Source organism: Notechis scutatus, chromosome Z (genome assembly GCF_049901735.1).
Source record: "Notechis scutatus isolate UNSWTSFEM ecotype Mainland chromosome Z, rNotScu1.2, whole genome shotgun sequence".
Taxonomy (NCBI): Eukaryota; Metazoa; Chordata; class Lepidosauria; order Squamata; family Elapidae; genus Notechis; species Notechis scutatus.
This window is the reverse complement of record NC_142025.1, coordinates 109,246,907-109,268,626: the sequence shown is the minus strand read 5'-3', so window position 1 is coordinate 109,268,626 and position 21,720 is coordinate 109,246,907. Positions and strand designations below refer to the sequence as shown.

At 38.7% G+C, this 21,720-nt stretch overlaps 1 protein-coding gene and 1 long non-coding RNA gene across 2 annotated transcripts in view; one reads left to right on the top strand and one right to left on the bottom strand.

Annotated features, from left to right (window-relative positions):
- The window catches only part of LOC148129096 (uncharacterized), a 273,474-nt gene that overhangs the window by 117,487 nt on the left and 134,267 nt on the right, over nt 1-21,720 (top strand). The gene's annotated exons all lie outside the window — the stretch shown is intronic.
- LOC148129100 (vomeronasal type-2 receptor 26-like) lies at nt 17,299-18,283 on the bottom strand. The gene has a single exon (XM_087945520.1). The coding sequence runs from the start codon at nt 18,266-18,268 to the stop codon at nt 17,381-17,383; it is 888 nt and encodes a 295-aa protein (XP_087801646.1). The 5' UTR covers nt 18,269-18,283; the 3' UTR covers nt 17,299-17,380.

Here is a 21,720-nt window from a genome sequence, read left to right as displayed (position 1 = left end):
AGTCAGTTGTAAGTTGTCCATCAAAATCAAAGAATTGTTTTGGTACTTTGCCCTGACTTATTTCAATATTTATCTGAGTTTTGTCCAGTTGTGGGATGATCACTGAATTCCAATCTTCCGTCAAACACTAACTTTCATTAGAAATCCTATTAATTCCTTGTACATTGTTTATAAAACACTAGTCTTCAATCGGGGGAATTAATTCTCAGTATCAAAACCTTAGTTCCAAGTAAAATAACTTCCATCCCAGCCAATCTCTGATGCTCATTAATCAGTGCAATTCCTGGGTTAATGTGGAAATTTATACACAAAACAACTCTCTTTCTTTCTTTCATTCTTTCTTTCTTTCCTTCTCACTTTTTCTTTCTTTCTTCTTTCTTTCTTCCTTACCTTTTTTCTTTCTTTCTTTCTTTCTTTCTTTCTTTCTTTCTTTCTTTCTTTCTTTCTTTCTTTCTTTCTTTCTTTCTTTCTTTCTTTCTTTCTTTCTTTCTTTCTTGTTCCTTCCTTCCTTTCTTCATTATTTCTCCTTTCTTTCTATCTTTCTTTTCGAAATACGTTCTGCACCCAAAATTTTATAAATCAAATACTTTGTAACTTGCTTTAAAATTTGAGGGAAAGGGCAACTGCTGGATCAAAGTTGGGGAGTTTTGACAATGCAATGCTTTCTCAACATAGAGGGTTAAAAGTCTACTAAGTTGGGTTATTGTTAGTTATGGGGTGGGGTCACGTCATGTCTAATTAGACCCATTTTCAAAACCTGGCCATTTACTACCAGGCAGAAAACTGTCAAGCACAAAAGACCAAGGCCACACTTTAAGTTTCAATTAAAATTATTTATTGCTCATGTCCATGCATGGGAATCTAGTCAACCAATGATTAGCACTAATTTAGCACTAATAAGGGTTAATGGAATTCAAAAGGCATTGGGCTTATTTCTGACTAAACAGTGAATCTAAGCTGATTCCTCTTATGAAATATCCGCCAGGCTCTGCCACTTCTTCCCCTACAGTAATGCCTTGACTGTTGCAAAATCTATAAAGTTAGCCGTTGTCTCTGAATCCCCTAACACTGCGACATTTTCTAGAGATAAGACAGTGTAAATCTGAAACAACTTACTAGATGGAGATAGTGTTGAGCTGTCTATAATGCTTGAATTGTACCACCTTATAATTTAGCACTAATAAGGGTTAATGGATTCAATAGGTGTTGGACTTAGTCCATTTGTGACTACACAGTGAATCTAAGCTGTCGTCATTTCCCTGATTTTAGATATTATGTTTAGGGCAGGTCTGTTCAGCATTGGGACTTGTTGGTCTTTCTCCTTTCCTGGGGGCTTTTGAATGGTAGTTCTTCATCATGTGCCCCAACCCTCTGCAGAAGAAACAGAATGCCAAATCAAGGATGTACTGATATAACTGAAGCACAGAACTGAAAAAAATACCAAACCTCACAACTTAAATAAACAATATACCAGGTTATCTACCAGCCTTCTTCAAGGTAGACACTTCAGGCTGAAGATGATGAAGGACAGCATGAGGAGATGAAGGAAACCCTGAAATGTCTTCCACCCTAACTTCTTCAAAAGGTTTGCTAAGTCTTGTCCCATTGCTAGATACAAAGAAAATGCTCAACATTCAAATGACTGTATGAAGAGACTGAGAGAGAGAGAGAGAGAGAGAGAGAGAGAGAGAGAGAGAGAGAGAGAGAGCGCAACATTTTTCCCTGCCTTGACAAGCATTGGACAAAAACAGGTTACGACTCATTGACAGAGAGGGTTTACTGAATCTGTTTCCAAATTTCTCTTTCATGTAATATGGGGCCTTACTATCAAATGGTTCACTGGCTCAGAGAATATTAAGTGTTTTGACTTGAAAATGCCATGGCCCACTTTCTTCATCAAATTTCTTAAGAAATATACAAGTTGGCCTTCAGGCATAGTAAATAGTTACTGGTAATAATGATTAAAACTGAACAATGTACTAGGCAGAACATTCATTTTTATCACAGCAATTCTTCACAATAATACCACTTTTAGTTTCTTTCATCTTTACATCTTTTTAACTTAATTCCAGCTTTAAAATAGTTGTTTTGAAATAACATACAATTCATATTTGTCATAATATAGCCTTTCCTGATGTAACTCGAGATTTAGTCTTAGACAGTACACTTCAATATCTTCATAAATTACCTAGATGAGAGGGTAGGAGTTGAACCCATCAAATCTGGAGACAACATTGAGATATGCAGTGAAGAGCAATACAGATGATAAGGGGACTGGAGACTAAACCCTGTGATGAAAAGTATGTTTAGTCTTACAAAGAGAATGTTTCTTAGGGGTGGTGTCTATGGAGATTATCAGTCATCCAGGTCATGGTCATTTCACCTTTGAAAAAGTCAATTTTCAAATAATGAAAATTTTGTTTTAGTTGTAATGGTGCATTAGCCACATTGATATTCCAATTTATATATTTGTGATCCAGATTTATTTAACAGACTCTTTAGTTGTGGCTCCCATCTCCGCAACCTGATCCAATCCAGTATGCTGAGATTCTTGTTGAGACTTATATTCATTTTGTTTTAATTGTATTAGAAATTAACCTAGTTCTGATTCATATGTAGTATTCAGTTCCATGTAGATACTCCCTTGTCACGGGGAAGCACTTGTATTTTCTGTTAAGCTTGAAAGCTAAGCTGGAGGTATACCACCAAAAAGTATATCATGAAGGCTCATCCAAGGCAGACAGGTCTCAACTGAGGAATCAGACTAAGAGTATCCACAAACCCATTAACCTTGATGACACAACAGAAAAACATTCTGATACTAAATCAGTCATTGCCCAGATTAACTAGAACTACTGCAGTTGTTGTCCCTGGGCAGTTGTTGAAAAGTGAGTTACAGAGTTGGAGCAAGACCTGGAAATTTATTTTGCAATAAACTCATCTAGAAAATTATTTGGAAAGGGTCTCAGGGATCTCGGATAGGGTGCCCAACAATAGGGCAACAGGAAGCTCAGTTGTTGAAGCAGGTTTGAACTACTGGACACTGCTGAGAAGATGCCTAATGAACTATGGCAGAAAATTCAATCAACAATTATTAGAACTGCAGTTCAACACAAACCATGCAAGAAACCAGGAAAAAGTGCAAATAGCTCTCAGATGAAACCATCAAAATAACTAAGGAAATAAAAGCTGCCGAGGTAGCAAGGTAGAAATACTGGAGTGCAAACCGCCAGACATGTCACAGTAAGGCAAAATTAAAGCAATTAATTAAAGCAAACTTTGGAAGAATTACAAAGCAGGCCACCAAAGGATATAGTGGCTGGACACCACCATATTTTTATGGCAAACTATTTTTAAAAAGTTTTCAAATCAAATCTTCTAGTTCAATTTTTTTTGCTGGGTTTCATCTAGATCAAGAAAGTCAGCCTTCAAGATCTACTACTGCTTTGCATCTTTTGGCTGCCATAAGTAACAGGGGGAGGAGGGGGGATATTGTCTGGGAAGAGAGCTGGAGGTGTTACATTCTTGTGTTGTGTAAAAGAGGAGTTGGGGGGAGTATAAATTCCTGCTTTTAGGTTTCTATTTCTCGCTTAGCTTTCCTTTCTCTGCACAGCTGCAAACCTTTATCAAAATATGCCAAGGTCAATGGACAGAGGCCTCATCACCACCTGAAGATGTCCACATGATCATATTCAGAACTTTTAATTGGAAGAATCTTTTGAACTATGGGGGGTGGGAACAATTTCATCACTTTGTATATGTGATCTGCACACCTAATTTCTCAGATTCAGAATCCTTCATTTTTTAGTAAAGGAATTCTTTTCTCTAATTTATGGAGTCTAAGTATTTCTTTCTTGGATTTTGAATGGAGCACTGACTGACATTATTCTGAATCTCATCACCAGCCCTCCCGGAGAAAATATCCAGTTTTCTTCCGAGGGGGTTTGATATCATGTCATCTCCAGCTAGTGATCAGGAAGATCTGGGAGCTGTGGAGGGGCAATCTTTGCTGATACCGGAGGTGCCAGCAGCTGAATTGCTAGCGGACCTTACCCTGGAAGAGGTTCCAGCTGAGAAACCCAGATGGTCGTTGGGAGTTGGCTGGAAGGATCCTGAAGAGCCCCCCCCCTCTTGGAATCACCACTACCTGACGGCGTGGGAGAGAAGAGCCATGGCAAGAGAGGGAAAGGAGAGATTTGTTACTGGATCAAACCAGGCATCTCCTCAATGAGGCATTTGGACAGCCCCATGCCGCATCAAGGTATGAAGGGGAAGGGGGAGCAAGTTCAGCCAGAGGCAGCCAAGCTGCCCCCACCCCCATAATTCAGCCTGTGCCAGTGCAGCAGCCAGCTGCAGCCCCGGGGCCCCCAGCGGGAGGTGTGATCCCTAGAAGATGCAGAGCTCTCAAGCTGCCTCGGTTAGAAGTGAAATTTGGGGGAAATCCCAAAGGCTTGGGTTTCTTTCTGGCACAAGTTTGGAGCTATATGGAAGAATACGGGGAAGAGTTCACCTCAGAAGCAGCCAAAGTGAGATGTGTTACCAGGGCCCTGGAGGGAATAGCTGCAGAGTGGATGGTGACAAATCCCCCCAACTGGTGCACTATAACATATTCATGACCACGCTGCGGGCAAGATTTGAGGACCCACTGGTGGAGCAAAAGGCCAGGATCAGGATGAAAACCATAAATCAAGGGAGGAGGTCAGTGGCCGACTACACCCAAGAGTTTAGACAGCTGGCGTGCCATATCCGAGACTGGTCCCAGGGAGCCCTGATAGAAGCATATAAAGATGGTCTAAATGAAGACGTATACCAGAGATGTATCTCCAGAAGGGACCCCAATAATTTGCAGATGTGGTACTTGCTGGCAGAGGAAGTGGAAATAGACTTGACCCGAAGCAGATGCTGGGGGGGCTCTGGGTGGAGCAAGCCTTTCCCCCCCATGTTTCTAAGAGGCCCCAAAGCCCCCGAAGGGAGGAGTGATGGCAAGACCCAAATCCACTGCCTGTTTTCGATGTGGGAAGGAGGGCCACAGGATTGCGGACTGCAGGGTCAAGTTGGATCCAAAAGGGGTGCCAAAAGGAGGGAGGAAGCCTGAAAACCCCCCAGCCAAGCCTCGCGCTAAAGATGGGGGAGATTGTAGAGGTCGCCCCTCTGGGAGGAGAGGAGCTGGGACAACCGACCTCCCCTGAAGAGAGTGAATCTGACTCGGAAGATGACTTCCTGGCAAGTCCAAACAAGGGGCCCATGACCATTCCAGTAAGATTGAGGGTACCCACTTCAGGGACCGAAGGGGAGATGCTAGCCTTGCTAGATTCTGGGTGCATGAGGTGTGTAATCAACATGAAAGTAGTTGAGGAAATGGGCATCAGACTGAGAACTTTAGAAATGCCCATAGCCTTTTACCAATTGGAGGGATCAGTGGCAGGAGGTTGCCCTGCACCTTTCATGATGGAACCCCTAGAAATGACCATGGGGGATCATAAAGAGACTCTGTGTTTTATTGTGGCCCCTGGGATGGAGCAACCGTTAATACTGGGATTGCCCTGGCTCCGGAAGTGTAATCCCCATGTGAACTGGAGGAAAGGGTCGTTGCGCATACGCACCAATCAGCAACCAGAAGGGGAGGGGTGATCCCAGCAGAATCTTCAGAATCCGGTTGAGCTAGCCTCCACAGGTACCGAGGACTTGGAGGGGGAGGAAAAAATTCTGAAAGAATATTGGGACTTAAAAGAAGTGTTCAGCGAAAAGGCTTCAGATGAGCTTCCCCCTCATTGGTCAAGAGATTGTAGTATTGAAATTTTGCCTGGGGTGACGCTCCCGAAACCGAAGCTATATTTGATGACACCACAGGAATTGGAAGAATTGAGATCGTTCATCGATCTCAATTTGAAACGTGGTTTCATCCAACCCGCTAGACCTCGGGTAGCGGCCCCAGTGCTGTTCCATGAAAAGAAAGATGGCTCCAAGCGTTTGGTAGTGGACTATAGAAACCTGAACGCAATTTCCGTGGAAAATGTGTACCCCCTTCCCCTGATGAAGGACATGCTAGCCCACCTGGCTAAAGGGAAATTTTTCACGAAGTTGGACTTGAGAGAAGCGTACTACCGAATTCAAATTACAGAAGGAGATGAGTGGAAAACCACTTTTAACTGCCCGATGGGTTGTTTCCAGTTCAACGTTCTCCCATTTGGCCTACAAGGGGCTCCAGCTGTATTCATGCAGATGATCAATCAAGTGTTACATGAACAAGGGGGTTTTGGTTTACCTTGATGACATTCTTATTTACATGGAAACTTGGAATGAACATGTGAAACTGGTGCATTCAGTACTACAGAAACTGCGAGCCGCTAAATTGTATGCTAAACTGTCCAAATGTGAGTTCCATCAAGAGAAAATCGACTATTTGGGGTATCGCATTTCACATGAGGGCATTGAAATGGATCCAGAGAAGATGCGGGCTGTGTTGGAGTGGGCCCCACTGCGCACCTGAAAAGAACTTCAAAGATTTTTGGGATTTGCCAACTTTTACCGACAATTCATCCCGTCTTTTGCTAAAATAGCAATGCCTATCACCAATCTCTTAAAAACAAAGGGGGAGGCGAAACCAAAGCCTAGTAAGCCACTGGAGTGGTCCATGGAATGCCAAGCCTCCTTTGAAAAGCTGAAGCGACTGTTCGCTGCAGAACCAGTGCTAAAGCACCCGGACATGGATGTCCCTTTTGTGATCCAAGCCGATGCAAGTGATGTGGCCGTGGGAGCGGTATTACTTCAAATCAATGAGAAGGGAACTTTACAACCCTGCACCTACACCTCCCGTAAACTAACTGAAACCTAAAGGAGGTGGGCCGTCTGGGAAAAGGAAGCTTTTGCAGTTCGCTGGGCTCTATTGACATGGAGACATTTTCTGGAAGGAGCGAAACATCCGTTTGAGGTATGCACTGACCATAAGAATTTGGAGGCCTTAAAAACACCTCAGAAACTTTCTCCTAAACAAGTTCGGTGGGCCCAGTATTTTAAGCGGTTTAACTTCTCATTGAAGTACATCCCGGGGGGGAGAAATTTTATGGCGGATGCTTTATCTAGACTGCCTCAATATAACAGTGTTCATCAGGAAGTGATACGGCCGATTGTCTCAACCAAACAGCTAGCCGCCCCAGTGGTCACTAGAGCACAAAAGAAGAAACAAGAAGTGGATTTATCGAATGATTTGACGGCGAAGTTAAAGGAGGCCCTAAAACTGGATGAATGGTTCCTGGCTCATTCGAATAACTGTACAGTTAGAGACGGTTTGGCCTGGATGGGAGCAAAGTTGTATGTACCAGAGACATTGAGAAGCCAAATATTGCAACAAGCCCATGACTCTAAAGCAGCTGGTCACTTTGGATTTGTGAAAACCTTACACCTCGTTAAGTGACAATTCTGGTGGCCTACGTTGAAGAAGGACATTGAAACTTATGTGGCTAGCTGCTCAGTTTGCGCCTCAGCAAAAAGGCCTCTTGGTAAGCCAGCAGGGTTGTTACAAAGTGTGGCCAGACCGACGGCTCCGTGGAAGGAAATCTCTATGGACTTTATAGTAGAGTTACCCGAGAGCACCAGAAAAATGGTTATTTGGGTAGTAACCGATTTGTTTTCCAAACAAGCGCATTTCATACCTTGCTCTAAGATTCCCTTGGCAAAATCGTTGGCTAAACTGTTTATACTACACATCTATAGACTGCATGGCGTTCCTGAACGTATATTTTCTGACCAAGGGGTTCAGTTCACCTCGAACTTTTGGAGGGAGTTCCTGAAGTTAATAGACTCCACCCAGGGCTTAAGCTCCGCCCACCATCCCCAAACCAATGGGGCCTGTGAGAGGACTAACGCAGTGCTAGAACAATACCTCTGATGTTACATAAATTATCAACAGGATAATTGGGCTGACTTATTGCCATTTGCCGAAGTGGCATACAACAATTCTGTTCATAGTAGTACTTGGTTCACCCCCTTTAAAGTGGCGTCGGGACAAGACTTTGTACCCATACCTGAGCTTCCTCGTGAAACACCTAATATCCAGTCACTAGATGAATGGATATCTCAACTCCAGCTTAATTGTCCAGTCGCCCGTAAAGCCTTAGATGATGCACATCAATCGCATAAAAAGTTTGCAGATAAAAAGAGAACTCCACAGAAGTCCTATCAAGTGGGTGACAAAGTTTTCCTGTCCACCAAATACTTACAAACCACTCAAAAGTCGAAGAAACTTGATCCTTAATATGTAGGCCCTTTCACGATTGAACGGATCGTGAATCCTGTGACAGTCCAATTGACATTACCAAAAACTCTTCGACGAATTCATCCAGTTTTCCATGTTAGTTTGTTGAAACCTGAACACACTTCTGGTCTGAGAACAACCCAGACTGATCCTCCTGTACCATTGCTGATTGAAGGTGAACAACATTTTGAAGTTAAAGAAATTTTGGACTCTCGAAAATGGAGGAGTCGCCTCCAATACCTTGTAGCTTGGAAACATTTCCCTTCTTCCCAAGCTGAGTGGGTTAATGAGAAGGATGTTAGAGCCCCTAAGCTGATCAAAGACTTTTGCACAAAGTATCCTGATAAACCCTAGAAATGTATTTGATTGTTAATCAGTATCTTTTATGTTTTTCTTTCCCCTCTTGCAGGACTAATGTCCTTTTTCTAGGAGGGCCGAATGTCAGCCTTCAAGATCTTCTACTACTGCTTTGCATCTTTTGGCTGCCATAAGTAATGGGGGGAGGAGGGGGGATATTGTCTGGGAAGAGAGCTGGAGGTGTTACATTCTTGTGTTGCGTAAATGAGGAGTGGGGGGAGTATAAATTCCTGCTTTTAGGTTTCTATTTCTCGCTTAGCTTTCCTTTCTCTGCACAGCTGCAAACCTTTTTCAAAATATGCCAAGGTCAACGGACAGAGGCCTCATCACCACCTGAAGATGTCCACATGATCATATTCAGAACTTTTAATTGGAAGAATCTTTTGAACTATGGGGGTTGGGAACAATTTCATCACTTTGTATATGTGATCTGCACACCTAATTTCTCAGATTCAGAATCCTATTTGATGCTACCACTTCATTTTTCAGTAAAAGAATTCTTTTCTCTAATTTATGGAGTCTAAGTATTTCTTTCTTGGATTTTGAATGGAGCACCGACTGACAAATCAGGCCACCAAAGGACATAGTGGCTGGACACCACCATATTTTTATGGCAAACTATTTTTAAAAAGTTTTCAAATCAAATCTTCTAGTTCAATTTTTTTGCTGGGTTTCATCTAGAATACAGCTGTCAAACTCGCAGCCGACAGGCCAGATGCATCATGCGCTAGCGACATCCATGCCTGGTTTAGTGAAGGGGAAGAAACTTGCAATAAGTCACGTGACTATGCCATGACAAAGAGAGTTTAACACCCCTGATCTAGATCATATACGAAGTTGTTGAAGAGTATTGGGCCTAAAACAGAACCACTAAGTATGCCAAGGGATATTTCCCTCCTTGTAGGTGTAGCTCCACTGAGTGTGGTTCATTATCTAGTCACAAATCCATTTAGATTTCTTTCTATCCCACATTGTTCTATCTTATCAGGATACAAGCTGTGATCTACTTTGTCAGATGTCCCACTGATGTCTAAGTAAACTGTGTTATCCACTAATTTAGCCCCGGTATCCAAACAAGACAATAATTTTTCTTTGCCCTTATCTATTTTTTGACATACTGGCTTCTTTTGTTTTATCCTTTTATAGTACATAAAACATGTTACTTAATGTACAAATGAAGACAAAGTAAAATTCTTTAAACATTTCATAGATCAGTCGTCCCTCTTCTCTTATTAAACATGGTCATTAGGCAAGTGGAATAAAGCAACCTCTTCTATTTTTATCGAATATCAACATGAATGCCCTTAGGTGGAAAAAAACATGTTTTATTTAAGGTGAGCCTAGTTTCAACAAGAAGAAAGAACTGGGAACAGAAGAACATGTTTGTTCGTGGTTCACATGTCTACAATTAAGAGAAAGCTTTAACTTAGATAAGAAAAGGTGTGGATTTCACCTTGGAAAAAATAAATTTGAAATTGCATTGTGTGTTCCTGATGAAAATGTTAGGGATGAGGTTTACAAACTGTTACTAAAACTGAGTTTGGAAAATGACTATGAGAAAGGTTGCATGATGCAATGGATAAAATTTTTTGCTATAATATAGTGATTGAGAATGGGAAAATATGTGGATTTTTGGACTGAATTATATATTGAATCTGAAAGAAATTTCTATAAGATTAGGTATTACTGGCACTTAACTCCTGAAAAATTGTGAAAGATCTATAAAGGAGTTAAAATATATACTGGCAATGTAATTGCAAAGGTGATATTTTCAACTCTTCTGTTGACATATGATAAAACAAAGAAATATTGGGATCAGATTTTTATTCTAATTCAGAAGGTTTTAAAAATAGATACAAAACTGAGAACAGATGTTTTCCTTTCAATTAACAGCAAATAACTTTTAAAAAGGGACTTTGTTATTGTAGAGTTGTAATTGCAGGAATGTCCTTATCTTGGATGGCAAACCTCAGAGAAAGAATGTTTCCAAGCAAATACAACTCAGGCAAACAAAGTTACTCATCTAAAGGAGGATTAGAGAGAGGAAGTAAACATATGTTGGACTTTGACTAGAGATCATTAATTGTGTTAGTTACTATGCTGAACAATAACGAAAGTCAAGCAATAACCAAAGTTAACCAATGTTGGAGGATTACTAAAAATGTGTATAAATGCAAGACTAGACTCCAATAAAGATCATCATGAATCAGTTGATCATGATCAAACACCTCGACTGCCTCATCATTACAACAAGTGGCACATGAACAGGGACCCTCTTACTTCATCCGGCAAGGATTTGGTGCACCTTCAACCCTTTGTGGTTTCTTCAACCTTTTGGTTTCTGTAAGTATGGGGTCTTCGCTTTCTGAGGTACAAAGGAAGCATGGAGATGAATTAGGCTATTTGTTGAAGAAAAATAATACTGAGGTACAACAGAAAAATCTCTTAAGGCTGGTCCAGGAGATTGCAGCTCAGTGCTTATGGTATCCAGAAGAGGGTCTTTAAAATTAACTGATTGGGAGCGTTATAGGAAAACATTGCATACTGAACCTCGAGCAAAAGTAGAAGTTTTGCAGGTGTGGCATTTATGTAGGCATCCAATTGAAAAATTTGGTCACAATGAACTTTCTCTTTTAATACCTCCACCTTCACATTATACTAATGCTGTCATTTGTCCCCCTTCTTCACCTGAATATATGTCTTCAATTCCCTCAGCTCCTGCAGATACAGGGCAAAAGCCTCCTGACTCTATTGTTCAATCTTCTTGTCAGAAAATGGTTGAAAATTGTAAAAAGGATGCCTCTGTCTCAGGAACAGAACTTGCAGAATTACTGTCTGTTTGTCCAGTACAATATCGTCCTGGTCAGGGGCCACAGCTTGGACTGCCAGTAGCAGAATGGGAGGGTCTGCCTTATCAGATCTTAAGAGAGTTTAAAAAGGCAGTTACAGACTATGGGATTAGTGGTAATTTTACAAGAGGACTTGTAGAAGGAATAAAAAATGGTTATACGATGATCTCTGAAGATTGGAAGCAAATATTACCTGACTCCTCCAGCAGTCTCTTTCACTCCCCACCAGCCACAGCTGGTAGCACTGGGATTGATTTAATCACTCAAGAGGAAATTGAGTTTAAATTTCCCTTGGAAGTTAAAATAGTTCCATCTCAATTTAAAGGACCTCTTCCTTCAGGATTAGTTGGCTTAATTTTGCCTCATTCTTCTGCACACAAAAAGGGCTGTTTTGTTGTGTCTGGTGTAATAGATCCAGATTACACTGGTATCCTCATGATTCAGATTTGGGTGAATCTTCCTCAAGTTCTTCCTTGTAATTCTTCTGTTGCTCAATTGCTTCTTCTTCCACATGAAATTCCATATCCTGGTATAGGTAATCGTGGGGATGCAGGATTTGGATCAACTTCTTTATCTGTAGGCTTACTTCATCAGCTGAACTCCTCTCGTCCTTTGTTAACACTCTTCGTAAATAAACAACCATTTCAAGGGTTATTGGATACTGGAGCCGATGTTACTGTCATCTCCTCTTTACATTGGCCAGTACAGTGGCAAAAATGACAGTTTCTTCATTGTGGGGAATAGGAGGTTCTACAGCTGCTTGGCAGAGTGTTCAAGAAATTAATGTTACAACATCTGCTGGTAAGTCCTTTTTCCTACAACCATACATTCTAGATATTCATACTAATATTTGAGGCCATGATATCCTTTCTCTTCTTAATGCCCATTTGATTCTTGATGATGGCTCTTCCTCTTAAATGGCTCTGTTCTATGCCGGTTTGGGTGGAACAATGACCATTATCAAGGGAAAAACTTGCTGCTTTACAACAATTGGTTCAAGAACAATTAGCTGCTGGTCATATAGAACTTTCTACTAGTCTTTGGAATACTCCTGTTTTTGTTATAAAAAAGAAAACTGGGAAATGGCATTTCCTTCATGATTTAAGAGAAGTTTTTAATAATAGCATGCCCACAAAATGATATCATTGGTGCGTGTTGCCTCAGGGAATGCTTAATTCCCCTACACTTTGTCAATATTTCGTGGATAATGCTCTTCAACCCTTTCGGAATAAATTTCCTTCCTATTTAGTCTATCATTATATGGATGATATATTGATAGCAGCCCCAGATTTTGATGAATCTAAGTTGTTAAAAGAGTTAACAGACACTGTGGCACAACAGGGATTGTATATAGCCTCAGACAAAATTCAAAAGGTAGAACCTTATACCTACTTAGGACATAGAATGTTGCACAATTTCTCCATTCCAATTCTTCCTGAATTACAAGTACAGAAATCATATACCTTAGTACAGTGGCAAAAATTACTTGGCATTATTAATTGGGCATGCCCATTCTTCTACATTACAACTGGTGATATGTTGCCCTTATTTCAGTCTTTGAAGGGAGCAAAATCACCAGGAGATCTAGTTGTATTAACTGATCTTCAAAGAACATGCCTTCAAGAAATATTGAATAAGTTTAAGCATCGATATGTGGACAGGATAACATCCTTAACAATAGGACTTTGTTTAGCTATTCTTCCTACTGCACCCTTACCCACAGGATGTCTTTATTCTAATGCCTCTCCACAAGCAGTCAACATTCATGAATGGATTAATTTGTCAGCTACTCCGCCTAGAAACATTTATCCTTATCAATCACCATTAGAGGATTTGATTATTAAAGGTCGTAAGCGAGCCTTACATCTTACAGGACAGGATCTCATTAGCATAGCTTTCACTCATACAAAAGTTGAACATGAGCATTTGATGATGATTTCAGAATCATATCAGATAGCCTTTTCTCAATATGTGGGAAACTTATTGTATTCTTTACCCAAGGATCCTAGAATAGTGGTTACTACTACTTTAAATCCGGCCTTTTCTTCCATTTTTGTGCGAAATCCTATTTCTAAAGCTCTTACAGTCTTTACTGATGGCTCACCTACAAGGGGTGTGGTCGTCTGGCAGATTCAACAACAATGGTATTCTAAATATACTGCCACGCAGACTTCAGCTCAACGTGCTGAGCTGGCTGCTGTGATTTTGGCTTTACAATTGTTCAATGACCAACCTATTAATTTGATTGTTGATACTCAATATGTGTATTTAGCTATGCAATCTCTTCCTTTTTCTTATTGTGCTCTCTCTTTTGGATAAAATTTGTTATCCTTGTTTTTATCTTTAAAGAATAGTTTGGAAACTTCGCTTGTATTCTTTGTATGTAGAACACATTCGTAGTCATACTCCCTTTTCTAATGCCTTGACTGAAGAAATCAGAAGGCAGATGAATCCTTAAAGGATGTTGCATCTTTGTTTGTTGATCCTGTTGATAGCCATTCTTATTTTCATCAAAATGCCAAATCGCTTGCAAAGCAATTTAAAATTTCATTATCTCAAGCCGGGATATTGTCCATGCTTGTCCAGCTTGTCAGCAACTGGCAGTTCTCTTTCCAGTGGGTGTCAATCCACAAGGAACCCAAGCTAATCAAATTTGGCAAATGGATGTAACTCAATTTTCAACCTTTAAGCCATACTGTTATCTTCACACATCTATTGACACTTATTCACATTTCCTTTGGGTTACTGCTTCAAAACATGAACGTACTTCAGATGTTATTTCTCATTGCCTATCCTCTTTTGCTGTAATGGGTCGGCCTTCTCAGTTTAAAACTGACAATGGCCCCGCTTATATTAGTAAGGAATTTCAAACCTTTTGTCAGAAATGGAATATTACTTTAGTGCATGGAATTCCTTACAACTCTCAGGGTCAAGCTATAGTTGAGCGAGCTCATCATACTTTTAAGGCATTGCTTCAGAAACAATTACAAACTGAGTCTTGCCCTTACCATCTGTGAAAGATTCAAAATCTCATTGCTGTAGCATTATATACTTGGAATTATTTAACCTTTTTAGATTCTCTTGCAGACTCAATTTGCATTTTCGAACTACTGAATCTTTAGCAAGGCCTTTGGTAAAGTATTGCCAAGCTCCAGATCCAACCTGGAAAGGCCCTACACCACTGATCACCTGGGGTTGTGGTTACGCTGCCATGGAAGATCCTTCTACTGGACAAGCAGTGTGGGTTCCAGCGCGCTGTGTTCATCCGTATCATGGCATGGCATCAGGGCCTTCACAACCCGATTCCGGATTTCAATCGTCATCTGAACACAGAAGTCCAGCTTCCAAGGTCGAAGTGCCCGCAGCCCATCACTTGGGGCCAGGTTAAATCTAATATATATCAAGCTCAACAACAACTGCAACAGGCCTCAATACCTCAGATTCCTGAAAATCTTGTTGCTGCTATTTTTGCTATTATTACTGCTAATTCTGTTACAATTTTACTTTGTATTTTCTTGTTTATGGTTAATGGTGTTTCTGCTCAAAATGACACTTCTGTGGTTCGTCTCAACCCTAATTTGTGGGTTTGTCATGCCCAATACATGTTTATACTATGAGCCCCCAATGGCATTTGGTTAAATTTCTTTTACCCCTAACATGATCATGTCTTCTACATTTATTGTCTCAAAACTACAATCTATTTCACACTCCTGGCTATTTTCTAAACCCCCTATGCAATTGAATTCTGTCCGTTGGCATTACTTAAAAGTTAGTCAATTTACAAGGGGTCTGTGTTTCTGCTGTCACGCTAAACACACTTGGCTTCATAATTGGTCTGATTATGATGCTGCTCAGCACATATTAAAAAAGCTGGGGAATTACAGTTATTGTTCTAACTACTATTGGTTGTCAGGTACCTTTAATTCTTCTTTGTATGGACTTAATATAGCTCCTGATATGTATCCTGACAATTTTCCTATTTTTAATGCCTCTGATCACTCTAATACAGGATCGATATGCGCTCATTGGCAGCTTTAATATCCTAATATGTGGTTCTTTTTTGATAAATATGCCACTAATGTACATCCTCAGAATTATCAATGTGCAGCTATAGGTTATTTTACTCTACCTGTTCAAATAGGTACGCTCCCATCAACTCGACAGCGGCGTTCCTCTCTGGGGCCTACATGTAATGATGAAGTCATTATTGACACACAATTGTCTTCTGGTTCTACATTTGGCGGTTGCATTGGCAGGGGCCATTACAGGAGTCCTTACTCTAGGCTCTTATCCTGGCATAATTGCTCAAGAAAACAGACGATCTATTCTTGGTCTCACCTGCAGACTTGAAAAATCCATCAATGCTACTGCTGCTATTATTTGTGATTTGCAGCATGAAATAGAAGACTTAAATCAAGATGTCTTACAGCAGTGTTTTGCCATAGACTATCTTTTAGCCCGTCAAGGATGGTTCTGTAAGATAGTTGGACACCGTGGATGTGCTGTGCATTTTCATTCCTTGAATAAAACTATTGAGGATGAGCTTGCCAATTTACAATCATACATTCAAAATAATATCCATGCTCAGTACTCACTTTTTGAGTGGCTAACCAATTGGCTCCCTGATTGGTCTTGGCTCAGACAGTATTTCTTTTATGTTATAATAATTATTATTGTATTAATTGTAACCTGTTGTTTTATTCAATGTATTCCAAATTTATTAGCAATGTTTCGTCCTTCTTCCCCCTCTCTTACTCCTTTACAATTGCAATACATTCATAAAACTTTGAATCCTCCATTTAAAATAAAAAACGAGGATATGTAGAGTTGTAATTGCAGGAATGTCCTTATTGTGAATGGCAAACCTCAGAAAAAGAATGTTTCCAAGCAAATACAACTCAGGCAAACAAAGTTACTCATCTAAAGGAGGATTAGAGAGAGGAAGTAAACATATGTTGGACTTTGACTAGAGATCATTAATTGTGTTAGTTACTATGCTGAACAATAATGAAAGTCAAGCAGAAACCAAAGTTAACCAATGTTGGAGGATTATTAAAAATGTGTATAAATGCAAGACTAGACTCCAATAAAGATCATCATGACTCAGTTGATCATGATCAAACACCTCGACTGCCTCGTCATTACAACATGTTATTACATATTGCATTCTTTCAATATAAACAAAGCTCAGCCCAGTGAAGGTTTCCATTGTTTAATTCCAATTTAAATATATTTGAAGTAGATTTTTAATACATTTTCATTTTGGACATAAAAGCATACATTGATTTTAAGTAGGTTTTAAAACTCATCATTATTTTAAACCTCAAAGCATAATCCCACAACTTGGTTATTCATTTTTCCCAGGTAGGCATCAAACATCTTTTTCAGGAAGCATATAGCACAGCACTTATCTTATACAGAAGTAGTCAAAACGACTTTGAAGGAGTATATGTTTTCTTAAAATGAAAACCTTTGCTTGGTTGAGAATTTATTTCAAAATTTGCAGCTTGCAGAGGAAGCAGGGCACGAGTATTACAATCTATATATAGCTAAAGAAAGAACATTAACTATCCCATTATCCTTTAACATCCAAAGGGCCATACACAATCTAGTAAAATTCTGTATTTATATATGGAAAATCTTTCACATTTGGGCATTTAATATATTGGACATATGTCAATCAAAATTTAATTCATGTAATCTTCATCCATATTAAACTAGACAGGACACATGCATTCTCTGATCTTAAAACAGATATCCTTTTAAATACTTCTTTTCACCATATCATATTTTGTGTATGAATGAAGATAAAACAAGGTCAGAGAAATCTTTCTAAATTAATTCAAATTATATTAATATTCAAAAAACACTTCATGAATATTCTAAAGATATTTCATTAAAAGTGAACACAAAAAGATAGTTACATTTCTTTCCTTATTAAATATTCCTTCTTGTTCATCTCAGGCCTCAATAAAATGATGTAGCATTTGGGGCAAAATATACACCCCAGTAAACCAGCACTGGAGCATAAGATAGAGAAGATCTCCACAGCTACCATGTATTTCCCTTTGGTGCTCAGGTAGGTTGCAACAAATGACAACCAAAAGCTGCAAAAGACCAACATGCTGAAAGTGATAAACTTGGCCTCATTGAAACTGCTAGGCAGCTTCCTGGCTTGAAAAGCAACGTTAAAGCTGACAATGGACAAGAACCCCATGTAACCCAGAACACAGTAAAACATGATCACTGAGCCTTCATTGCATTCCATTATGATTTGTTCCTTCAGTGAGTGCAGGTCTGTATCTGGGAAAGGGGGAGAGATACTCAACCAAACAATGCAAATTCCCACCTGGATGAAAAAACCCAAAAGGACAATAGAATTGGACAATCCTTTCCCTACCCATTTCCTCATTCCAGAGCCTGGTTTGGTTGCCATAAATGCCAGAATCACAGTCATGGTTTTTGCCAATACAGATGAAAGGGCCACTGAGAAGATAATGCCAAAAGTTGTTTGCCGGAGAAGGCAGGTCATCTTTTCAGGTCTTCCCATGAAGAGGAAAGAACAGAGGAAGCAGAGAAGAAGGGAGAGAAGGAGGATACAAGTGAGGTTCCAGTTGTTGGCTTTAACAATTGGAGTCTCTTTATGCATCCAAAAGATTCTCACCACAAGGATTGTAATCAAAGAGAAAATAGTAGCCAATGTAACAAAGAGGATTCCTAAAGGTTCATAATAAGACAGATAGGTAAACACTTTGGGAATACATTGAGTTTGGATGTTGCTTGGATATTCATCTTCTGGACATTTCATGCAGACATCTATATCTGCAAAAAAAAAGGTTATATTTCCAATATATGAAACTTTATATCAGTCTAGAATATATAGAGTAGAATTGATTTTGATACGTTGCCTGTTTTCTGAAGAGTGGATAGCAAATGCCTTTTTAATTCAAAAACATACATCAGTCTCAATTTAACCCTGAGAACCTTCATTATGCACACAGGGATTGACTGGGAATCAAAAGCAAATAAAAGTATTATCTCTCCTCTGTTCATTTGTAAAATGAGCAGATTACTAATATATCTTTAAATGCCATTCCAGTGTGGATAAGTAATAATTGCAGTTTCAGAGACAACTAGGTTTGTAGAAATAAATATTATAAATCCTTGGTACTAATAGATCAATTTGATAAGGGATTTTAGGGAATGGGTGGAATAAGAAATTTGAAAACCCTATTTTCTCTAAATTATGAAAATTAATCTGAACAACCAAGTTTAAAAACTTTAATGGATCAAAATACTTTTATTAGATAAACTATTTTACTAGAAAAGATTAAATTGTCATATTATTGCATATTTAAAGAGAATAATAATTCACTTAATTATATTTTATCACCTTACATATTGATTTGTTCTTTGTATTAATTTGATCATGAGACAGAAGTTAATATTTTCTTTTAAATATATATTTGTAAATACAACTCTATTAAATGGAAAGTGATAGCTAAACAATGCAAATCAGTTGCACATTCTTTTCTTTTTGCTGAAAGATTAATTCTTCAGCAGTGAATGAATAAATATATGGCCCAGATTATTCAGTTCATTTAATACCTTGGCCTAAGAATGAATTCCTTTAAAGTTCATTTATGCATTGTTGAATACCCCACAATATTATAAAAAAAAACCTTTTGTTTAACATTTTAGTTACATATACAATAGACCTCCATTTATAACTACAATAGTGCCCCAAATTTCTGTTGTTAAATGAAACACTTGTTAACTTAGTTTTGCCCCATTTTACAACCTTTCTTGCCACAGTTGTTATGACATATCAACCACCACAAATTTGAGTCAATTGTAGGTATTGAAATTGGGCATAACTCCCTTTTTTCATTGGCATTGTAATTTCAAACAGTCAATAAATAAACTATTGTGAGGACTACTTTTAAACATGCATAGAAGGAGATAAAAGACAGAGCAAGGTAAAGAGAGACACAGTGACAGAAGAGATTTCCCCCCCTTTTTCTTTTGTTTTTACTGTTATTCATACGATTCTCTTTAAATAAATCAGGACATTGGACTGGATTTTTGCTGCCTGGTTAGCCAAAGTCCTCACATCTTTTTCTCCTACCTATTTTATCAGAGATCCATCCTTCTGAACAGGGCACACAATCATAGCAACAAAATTTCTCTCCTTCCTTCTTCTTTCTTCTGGAGCCAGGATAGCAGTGATCATTGCACTGAGAAAGAGGAAGCACCTGAGCAGTAATATGTAAGAGAGAATCAGAGGATAAAATATTTGCATTAATTGAGCTTTCCCAAACATGATGAGGAAGCAGAAGAAAATAAAAAGGAGAAAGCATGAGTTAATGGGAAGGAATTGGCACTGACTTTTTTGGATGTTCTGGCAGAGGGCCTGAAAGGGCAGAAAGTTCTGTCTTCCACAGGACCTAACACATGTTCAAATTGTTCTTAATGAATACTTTAGTTAATACTTTTCCTGAACATAATCAAATGTAAAGAGGTTATTTTGGGGCCAGAATGTTTAAAAACAGAATGCGGCACTACAGATGGTCCCTGACTTACAACCACAGTGGGGTGCAAAATTTCATTCATAAGATGTTGCTCTTGAAAGTCAGGATACTACTTGAAAAAATGGATTTTGCAACCCTTTTTACAATGGCAGTAAAATGATCTGTTGCTATTATTCCAAATCACCTGTTCATTCTGAAATCAGTTCTACAAAAAGTACATTTTTTTCCTGGAAAGTAGATAAAAAATCTTCAACTTATGGTCACGTGACCTTGGAAACTACAGCTGTTCATTAATCTGAGTCAGTTGCCATGTGCCCAAGGCAGGCAACAGCACGTCTAAATAATTACTTTTCAGTTCATTTTAAATTTGAAAGGTTGTTAAGTGACCAATCATAAGTCCAGAACTATCTGTACTTACATTGGTAATCTGTGCATCCCAAACACAACTGGAAATATTTGCTATAAACCTGCCATAGACACATCAATGCTCAATAGCATATATAGAAAATGTGATACCTCATCAGCTTGAAAAGCCCCAAAACTCCAAGACATCACTTTCTCCAATTATTTCAATTGTATTTGATAATTTTTCTAAAGAGTTTCTTACTTTTGTTATTAGCTGAGAATCTGCAGCTTCTTCTCACCTGGTTAAAGCTTCTGTGCCATACAATTTGATTGTTATTAATAATTAATTCTCTGCCTGGTGGAGCCCGGGTTCCAATGTTCCAACTTTGACTCGAGAAAAGGAATTATTGTGGAAAGTTATCCAGTTTGCAACATTAAAACCTGTAATCAGTTCTCTGTTTTCATCAAAGGCAATAAAGTCTCCCATACTGTTGTTGAATACAATGCTTTTCAAGAAAGAATTAAACTATATTTTTTTAAAAAAATGAAAGAAATTAACAGCAAAACTTTGAAATCAAACAACTACAGAAAATTATTTCAAGCTGAACTATCATATTTTGAAAAATGCACATGAAAATTGAGGGTGTCTTCAAATCAGTGTTGACTGCTATCTAGACCAGAGTCTGTAGTTTTTTTGGCAAGATGTCCAGAATTGGTTTGCCATTACATTCTTTCTAGGAGTGAGAGAGAAGGACTGGCCTAAGGTCGCCAATTGGATTTGTGCCTAATAAGGAGTAGAAGAAACTTCTTCTTTTTGTAGCCCAGTGCCTCACCATCATGCCAAATTAATTATCCTCATATATGTGTCATATTTTATAAAAGGAATATATTTGAGTATCCATTCTGATGTGCTTTCAGATTCTCAATTCACATCTTAAATAGTGTTTTTCAGATTCCATGACAAAGTGGTCTGTACTCATTGAACACAGGGATCATATACAATTCATAACCCAGCTTGAACTTTAGAAGAAATTTTGTCTTTTCTCCCTTCTGATCTTCCAAAATAACACAAAATTAAAGCTTAATATATTATTCTTTCCCACTTACACAACATCACTTCATAGTCTGCCATTTTCTCCGTAGCTCTTAGAATTCAAAACAAATTAACATGCAAAAGTACAGCTCTTAGGAAAAACAACAATCATCTTTGGATAATGGCTGTGACCCAGTAAATTCTGTAGAATAGAACATTTGCTCTTAAACCAAAGATAACCTTTTAAATTATTAATTATAATGTATTAATTATAATTATATCTACTAATGTAAAAATATTATAACTACTAATGTAAAAATTTCATTTTCTTCAAGAGAAAAAAGATGATTG

Excerpts from the sequence above, each read along its gene's own strand:
- LOC148129100 (XM_087945520.1), bottom strand. The coding sequence starts at position 18,268 with ATGAAATGTCCAGAAGATGAATATCCAAGCAACATCCAAACTCAATGT.